The sequence below is a fragment of the Rana temporaria genome, chromosome 6 (genome assembly GCF_905171775.1).
Source record: "Rana temporaria chromosome 6, aRanTem1.1, whole genome shotgun sequence".
Taxonomy (NCBI): domain Eukaryota; kingdom Metazoa; phylum Chordata; class Amphibia; order Anura; family Ranidae; genus Rana; species Rana temporaria.
Window position 1 is genome coordinate 30764242 of NC_053494.1, and position 9492 is coordinate 30773733.

The 9492-nt window shown below is 45.4% G+C and overlaps 1 protein-coding gene across 2 annotated transcripts in view; it reads left to right on the forward strand.

Annotated features, from left to right (window-relative positions):
* The window catches only part of GLIS2 (GLIS family zinc finger 2), a 58468-nt gene extending 49593 nt beyond the window's left edge, over nt 1–8875 (forward strand). For both annotated transcript variants that reach the window (XM_040356576.1, XM_040356577.1), the window contains exons 6-7: nt 3923–4041; nt 7162–8875. In XM_040356576.1, the coding sequence (XP_040212510.1) occupies nt 3923–4041; nt 7162–7895 (853 nt within the window). In that variant the 3' untranslated portion in view covers nt 7896–8875. The remainder of the gene's footprint in view (nt 1–3922; nt 4042–7161) is intronic.
* Nucleotides 8876–9492: the final 617 nt, after the last annotated feature.

Below are 9492 nucleotides of genomic sequence, written 5' to 3' on the forward strand. Positions count from 1 at the left end.
GGACTGATGAAAACGGACCTTCAGTCCGTTTTCATCGGTTTTGACCGATCGTGTGTACGCGGCCTTAGGGGTGACCGAGTGCCATGCATGCTTAGTCTTGTAGCCCCCAAAGTCACATAAAATGTGTGTAGAAGGCCATATAACGGACTGGTGTCTTTTTATTATTGCCCATCAGGCCTGTAAATGTTTGTGGGCCATGGCCCATTGATCTATGGACACATATTCCGATCGAAGAGAGTAAATGCATAAGTGGTGACCTTTTTGACCAGAGGAGGTATCATCCTAGAAAGTATAAACCAAAACAAAAGCCAAAATTGTGGGACTTTATATATACCTCCAATGGTAAATACATGTTGATAAAAAATAGCATAATTCTTTATTGTATACAAAGGTTAAGAACATGGTTGTTACATACATATTATAAAAACATTACATTTAGTGTGCAAGAGGTCAACTGATTATAGCATCACCCCGATAGGAATGCTGATATGATTGGCGAAAAAAGGTCAACTCGTTTCACGGGATCCCCCGCTTTCTCAGGACCCCTATCGTGTCCACATATGATAACAGTGCGCACCCCTCACATTTAATTAGATTGATTTCTAAAGGACAATAAATATGTAAGAATAAGGCAAAACTGTTCAAATTATATATATTGGAGCAGATCCACATACATCTGCGTGGGCGCAGCGTATGTGAGATACTATACGCCGCTGTAACTTACTTTGGTATTCTTTGAATCCTGAAAGAATTTGCGACGTAAGTTGCGGCGGCGTAGTGTATCTCTCGCGGCGTAAGGACGGCGGAATTCAAATGCGGCGAGTAGGGGGCGTGTTTCATTTAAATGAAGCGCGTCCCCGCGCCGAACGAACTGCGCATGCCCCGTCCGTCAAAACTCCCAGGGTGCATTGCTCCAAATGACGTTGCAAGGACGTCATTGTTTTCGACGTGAACGTAAATGGCGTCTAGCCCCATTCACGGACGACTTACGCAAACAACGTAAAATTTCCAAAATGACGACGGCCATACTTAACATTGAGTACGCCACCAGATAGCAGCTTTAACTATACGCCGGAAAAAGCCGAACGGAAACGACGTAAAAGAATGCGACGGCCACTCGTACGTTCGTGGATCGTCGGAAATAGCTAATTTGCATACTCGACGCGGAATACAACGGAAACGCCACCCAGCGGCCGCCGGAAAATTGCATCTTAGATCCGACGGCGTACGCCTGTCGGATCTAACACAGATGCCGTCGTATCTTGTTTGGTGGATACCAAAACAAAGTAACGACGCGCAAAATTTGAAATTACGCGGCGTATCAACAGATACGCAGGCGTAATTTCTTTGAGGATCTGCCCCATAATATGTAAAAAACGTGTGCGCTAAACTGTGTCTGATAAATACCGTTTTTGCCAAAAGAAATAAATAAATTATTGATTAAAACACCAAGGTAGTAGATTATCCAATAAAAGATAATGCTGCCAACACCTGTAGCATCACCACATACACAGTAAAATGTTAAATCAAAATTTTGGGGGCTAAATCCAACCAATGTGATAGTCAACATTAAACAACAAATGTACATCAACAGCTACATAAACTATCAGTTAATACAGGGGTCTTCAAACTGTGGCCCTCCAGTTGTTCAGGAATTACAATTACCATCGTGCCTAGTCATGTCTGTGAATGTCAGAGTTTTACAATGCCTCATGGGATTTCTGTAGTTCTGCAACAGCTGGAGGGCCGTAGTTTGAGGATCCTTGACCTGTTAATAGCATATTATAAGTTGCTACAAATAGTGAATATATATGACAGTGATGGTGAATCTTGGCACCCGAGATGTTTTGGAACTACATTTCCCATGAGGCTCATATACAATGCAGAATGGGGTGAGCATCATGGGGAATGTAGTCCAAAACATCTGGGGTGCCAAGGTTCGCCATCACTGTTATATAACCATAAAATATGGAAAAAATATATAAAACAATAGTAAATGAATATAAATGCAATAAAACAGTTCATATCAGCCCTGTTGGGCGGTGCATCTAAAATCTGGTGCGGTGCAAACCACACAAAAGTGAACGCAATAGATTTAATGTGTTAGTTAAATGTCTAAATAAAGTGACATTTTTATTTCGTGCAATCCAATCTTTCATCCATGTGTTCCACTATTGTGCGCAATGGCCGCTCACCTTCAGATTCAATTTAACTTGCTTCTTTAGAATTAGTAATCTCCATTCGGAATGTAGCTCTAGGTGATTAAATGATACTAAGGCCTCGTACAGACGACCGGACTGTTCGCTGAAATCGGTCCGCCGGACCGTTTTCAGCGGACATGTCCGGCCGGAGATTTCTGTCTAATGGTTGTACACACCATCAGACAGAAATCCGCGCGTACACCATCCGCGGTGACGTGGCCGCGCCGTCGCCGCGGCGACGTGCACGGCCCTGGAAGGTCAATGCTTCCACGCATGCGTCAAAGTGATTCGACGCATGCAAGGGATGGCGGCCGCTCGGACATGTACGGTGAGTCTGTACAGACGACCGAACATGTCCGATGGACAGCTTTCCAGCGGACATGTTTCTTAGCATGCTAAGAAACATTTGTCTGCTCGAAAACGGTCGGGTGGACAAATGTCCGCTGGAAACCTGTCCGCTCGGCCGTACAGACAACCGAACATGTCTGCTGAAACTGGTCCGCGGACCAGTTTCAGCAGACATGTTCGGTCGTCTGTACGAGGCCTAACACTCAAAAGGCCAACACATGGAAGGGATATGTAAATCCACATGGTGTAATACTATTGAACAGGTTTATTAGAAAGAAAAAAAAAAAAAAGGTATAGACCAAGGGTCTCCAAACATTCTAAACAAAGGGCCGGTTTACTGTCCTTCGGACTTCAGGAGGGCTAGATCGTGGCCAGTGGGAGTGGACATTTTTTCTGGCATTGGTAAGAGTAAACATCACCACATTTGGTATTAGGTTAGAGGAATAGTGCCTTATTGTTGGTATCATAAGGAGGAATAGTGCCCTATTATTAGTGTCAGTGGGAGAAATGCTCCATTGTTGGTGTTAGATGGCAAAATAGGATCTCATATCAGTGGGAGGATTAGTGCCCCAGGGGCCGGATAAAGGCAGACAAAGGGCCGCATCTGGCCCCTGGGTTACAGTTTGGAGACCCCTGGTATAGACTTACAGTTAAAATTACATCAAGTGTATAGGACCACAGGGTCACACAAGCAAAAGACCATAGCAGATCAGAACTTCCGGTCTCGGACACAACGCCACCCGGCTCTTCCCGATGCGTTGCGTCACAGACACGTGACTTTTTCAAGGGTTCAAATGATGTTGACTTGGAAAGACAGGCAGACCCACTACGTGGGAAATTCTCAGAGAGGGGTTATAGTGCACATTCACTAAAGGCAGTCTATAGATAGACCAAAAACAATCCATGTGATCTTCTGCTCTTTCAGGGTGATAGGTCTTCCATCTTGCAGAAAATTAGGCCCCCATTACCAAAATCAACAATCAGAATACTTTAATTAAACTAACCCTAAATACACACTGGTACCTATTTGTAGACAATCCTAATCTTCTACTCCATGTTGATAATACACTGCACATTACACACAAAAGATATCGCTCTTTGAAAGATATGCTAGTCTTCAGACATTTTACCAGGAACAATGGATCAGACCCTTGTGTGTCTCTCCTATGTGGTACCTTTAGATGCTGGAAATGTAATTATTGTTGTTACATTCAACTAGGCAAGGTGGTGAGCTTCTCCAATGGTAGAACCTGGAGACTGGCGCACGTGATAAATTGAGACACAATTGGTTTAGATCTTTAGAAGATCTATGTACAAGTGGATCTTATTATGTGAAGAATATGAAATGATATATCCCTATGATGGATTTGCAGGTACAAGATGCTGATTCATATTAGAACACACACGAACGAGAGGCCTCACTGCTGCCCCACCTGCCATAAGAGCTTCTCTCGGCTGGAGAACCTGAAGATACACAACCGCTCACACACAGGTATGAATCCTACTATCCTTTCCATGTCTTATGCTGGCCTTACACAACGAATGTAATGATCATTCTGATAAAAGAACCCCACCTTCCATCAGTTTCGCTAAACTAAATGGGGGTGGTTCGTAAATGATAATTTTCATTGAACTGAAATCATCAGGCCCGAAGGACAACGCCAGTCAAATTTAACCACATGGATCAACTTTCTATCCATGAACAATCATTTTAAAACTATACATTGTTTATTGGTTATTGTTTTGTATATAGCCAGTGCTATTCTGACAGCTGTGTCAGGTTACTTGCATGTATTGGCATTCCATACTGTCTGTGGAATGGCCACTTCCTGCTCTCACCCATGATGGCATGTTCTCCTACACCAGCCCTTCTCAACCTTTTTACCCCAGAAGAACCCTTTAAATAACATTCAGGTCTTGGGGAACCCTTGCTAAAAATCAAGTCATTGGTGGTCAGTGGGACAAATGCCCTACATTGCTGGTCAGTGGGAAGAATGTCCCCTACAGTGGTGACTTGCAGAAAATGAAAATGGTCTCCAGAACCAGTCCACTCCACATCCCCTGGACTAAACTAGATTAAAGTTCCTTCTTTCAGTGGTGGTCAGAATGTCACTCTTACAGACAGCTACAACAATTATTAAGTTCATGCAGCTGGCTCTATCACGTGGCATTGACCCAGGAACTATGCAAGCACCATCAAATGGAAGGTCAGTCAGCTACAGCTCAGGGAAACCTCTGGAGTAACCATGGTTGACAATGGCTGTCCTACACCAATGCGTCTGACCCATGAGTGGATTTTATGCTTGCTACAGTTTTGGTGAATGTATAAAAATGAACTTAACTACTACACTATTGTGGCAACACTACCACCGCCCAGACAATTGGTCAAGTGTCTGTCTTTTATACAGTAGTTGCCATCTCTTGCCTTGGCTAACATCGATGAAGTTTCCTGGAAAACCTGTGCCCCTGGATATGGAAAAAGTGGGGATGCCTCTTCCCACCTTCCCCAAAGTAGTTCTCTAGTGCCTTGTTGCCAGGCCTGATCTTTGTCACATGGGTAGGTGGAGAAAGAAGAACCCAGTGTCCAATAATAGTGAGTGAGTTAGAAGGCAAGGTTTACTGACAATAGAAACAAGTACATTAGGCCAACGTGTTTTGGGGGGGAACAAGGCCTTCCTCTTCTTCAGGGCTGTTGCTGCATGCTAAAAGATGGGGAATGTTCCCAATCGGGTGTGTTAATAGCAAAGAATTCAGATGACCACTGTCAGAGTGGATTGGTTGCAGAGGCATCATTGCTTTTCATCTTTTTGACTTGGTTAAACATTTCCTTGATTTCCTCCTGTTTTGGGACGCATCTGAATGTATAGGTGATTCAGTAGATTGGTAAAGCCTCACCTTCTAGTTTTCTCTATTTTCATGATAGTCCATATTTGTACTCTGAAGATCTGTCCTGCTGTGGGTCTGTGTTCCCATGACCAGGGGTTGAGTCATACCTCTTCGGGATGGAGACCACGCTGGAATGACTCGATCAGTTACTGGTCATGCGTGGGGAGGCAGGAAATAGTCCCTTCCAGTGGTTTGTGCCCAGTTTGTGGATGTGGCAGTGAGACCTCTTGGGTCTTGGGCTGCTGCCTCTGCAGCCAAAGCCACTCTGACAGTAATCATTCAGATTATTTTCTATTAACACACCCGATTGGGAACATGCAGCAACAGCCCCAAAGAAGGGCGAGTTCTTGTTCCCCCAAACTGCGTTGGCTTGATGTACTTGTTTCTGTTTTTCAATGAACTCCTTCTAACTCATCTTTCAGCTTGCATATTATTGGACACCGGACACTCCTTTCTCAATGTACCTTTCTAAGTCTACATGCGGAAATTACCTTAAAGGGATACTACGTCATTGATTTGATTGACAGCAGCGGGAGCCAATGGCTGCGCTGCTATTAATCATCCAATGAAGAGCCGACTAGAGCTCGGTGAAAAAAAACGTGGGATCGTGCCCAAGGAGATTCATGTCTCAGGTAAGTAAAACAGGGGCTCAGGGGGGCCGCACATTGCAAGGTGTTTTTTCACCCTATGCATTAAGGTGAAAAAACACGAAGATTTACAACCCCTTTAAGCCCATACTAAAAGGCACAAACCACTGGAAGGGACTTCTTCCTGCTCGCCAACGCTATCACCCATGACCAGTGACTGATCGAGTCTGTTCAGCATGGTTTCCAGCCCTAACAAGTTACCCTTGGCACATGGGGGCACTAATGAGAGAAACTCACATCTCTGGCTATAATTGTTACTCTTTGCAATCTCCTGAAAGAGTTTTTCTACTTTGCTCCCACAACTCCTGTAAACAGGAACACCAGGCAAATAAATACGATAGTTGGGGTTGCAAGAGTGAGGGGAACATGCTCAGAATATGTGTTGATTGCTATAAAGTACTCCATGTAACAGAGTCTGAAGAATGTCAAGCTCTGAAAAGTGTTGTCACTCTCAATTTGCTGTGTAGCCATACATGGATTGGTGGATCAGATGTGTATCACATTACAGTTCTTTTTGCACATCTTCTGCATCAATATTGTACCGTTTGGCTGACTTTTTCAGCAAAGATCTGAATCTTGTAGTGAATTAGGCCCCGTACACACGACCGGTTTTCTCGGCAGAATTCAGCAAGAAACTCGATGGGAGACGTATTCTGCCGAGAAAACTGGTCGTGCGTACACTTTTCGCCGAGAAACCCGTTGGGAAACCCAAAAAGAGAGCATGTTCTCTATTTCCTCGTTGGGCAATGGCAACATTTGGCTCGACAAGTTTTTTGACCATCGAACAAGGAACTTGACGAGCAAAACGATGTGTTTTGCCCGTCGAGTTTCTCGGCCGTGTGTACGCGGCCTTAGAGGTCTGAGAATGGAACCACAGTGCATGGTGGGGGACACAGGCATTTGACACTCCTGCCAGAGACTGACAGCATGGGCAGCCAGAGAGGTGAGTATAATTCAATTGCATTAACCTGATAGGGTAGCTTTCATTTGTAAAGCAAGGATGCTTTTAAAGCAGATTGGAAAGGTAATTTCTTACATTTCAATATTCATACATGGGTCCAATTTATTCTCATCTGCAGGAGAAAAACCCTACATGTGCCCCTATGAGGGCTGCAACAAGCGCTACTCCAACTCCAGTGACCGCTTCAAGCATACCCGCACACACTACGTGGATAAGCCCTACTACTGCAAGATGCCTGGATGCCAGAAACGCTACACAGACCCAAGCTCCCTGCGGAAGCACATCAAGGCTCACGGTCACTTCATCTCACACCAACAGCGCCAGTTACTGAAAATCCATCAGCCACCCAAAATGCCAACTATGGGGGACAGCAGCTATGCAAGTGGTACCCAACTCATCATTCCCAACCCGGCGGCTATCTTTGGAGGCCAGACACTGCCAATCCCACTGACGCCAGGACCTATAGACCTCAGCTCCCTGGCTTGTAGCGGGGTCGCCTCAGCACTGGCAGGGTTAACAAATCCCATGTTGACACTGGCAGGGGCACCTCTGAACCTGGCTAAAGGCTCACTGCTGTCTCAAGCTTACTCGGCTGCTGGTCTCGGCCTACCTTTGGTCTCATTGATAACATCGGGAAAATCGGAAAGTGAGAAGAGGAATAAAGGCCAAAATTCAGAGGGTGTTGAGAGGACTGAAGGGTCAAAGTTGAGGCTTAATTCAGCAGATGGCCTCTCCCTCCTGCCTGGTGGAGTTTTAGATCTTTCTCCTGGTGTGGGCTCAGATTCTCTACTGCCAGGATGGGTGGTCATCCCTCCCGGTTCTGTGTTACTGAAACCCGCAGTGGTCAACTAAGGCTGCTGCAACTTGACACCTGTGCCCACTCAGCCTAGTCACATGACTTGCCCTGGGTTCTGCCCTGGTTACATTCCCAACCATGTGATTCCCGCAGACCTCTTACACAAGTAACACTTTACAGAATGTGCTCCTTCAGCCTTGTGACCAGAAGGTGGCTCTGTGCTGAGGGTGTGACTGGATTTATATTTTGCGTTACCTGCAGAATCGCTTTTCCCTTTTATAAGTGGGACCAAAACTGGCGGGTGGAATGCCAAATGCAAATGTGATTATACCGTAAAGACACTTTCCAAGGACTTTGCTTTAAAGGAATGTGATGAAGGAGAGACATTTAGAGGACTGAGGAGGAGAAAGAAGCACTTTGTGAGGTTCAGGGGGTCTTTGGAGGCCAGGTGATGTTACTTTGTCATCTGCAGACTTTTGTTTCTCAGAAATTACGAGAGAAGGTGCTATGCCTTCTGAGAAAAGCAATAATTTGGGAGATGCTCCGATCGAGCTGACTCTGAAATGACAAGAGGGAGCGGAGCGTGGATGGTCTGGGGGACTTGCGATCTCTTATCCACTCTCCAATTCTCTGCCGCGCTCAATTCAACTGAAATAGAGCAACCTGTTTATCTTGTAACATTATAGAATTCATGTAGGCCATTCCAAAAAATGTGCTTTTCTCAGGTCTTTATTGTCCCATGCTATCGTGTTTCAGGTCAGCTGTGTGGGCCATCTCTTAGCGATGTACATATGGATGTTTTAACCAGAACTCACAGGCACCTGAGCTCATATGTTGGGTGCAGGGTCCAAACATGTATTCCAGAGATACAGATGACTTCACTTAATTGATGAGTATAGACTTGTGTTCCCTACTGTTATCTCATCTTGAAGATGTGATTATAATTGTTTTCTCTCCACGTTTTGGCCAAAGTGAAAGGTTCTTTCATTAGCCTCTCCATTCAGGATGAGCTCCAGCGTGTTCGCATAGTACATGTGCAGAGCCCGCCAGGAAGTCTGCACGGCGCTGTGCTAATCACAGCCAGGGAGACATTTCCCGATGCTGGGCTGCAGAGATCGGGAAATGTCTCCCTGGCTGTGATTAGCGCAGCGCCGTGCAGACTTCCTGGCGGGCTCTGCACGTGTACTATGTGAACACGCTGGAGCTCATCCTTACTCTCCATTTTTGGGTGGAGCATATGACCTTCATCCTTTCCTTCCAGGATGAAGTGCTCAGGACTCGGTATTTCCCCTGTGCAAGCTCCTTCACTGATAAACATGGAGCTTACACACAGGGATTAATCTCCCTTGCCTGCAGGAGAGCAGATAAATATCGAGGTGGGTGCAGTGTAGAGATAACCTCTCACTTTGCCCTGAAGAAGAGTTGGATTAGGATTTCGCTGTCCTCCACTGAGATTTTCTAAACTACCATGACGCGGAGGAAGGAAGGAGTGCTTTTTTGATTTACAACCCTAAAGGCCAGCCATAGACAGAGCAAATTTATTTTCCTGAAACCTTATTCCCCCATCAACACAGTGTTGATGGGGGAATCCCTCCCATGGAGTCATCATGTTCTCCCAGGTGGGGGAAGCTGCCCCTGACGAGAGAACACAGT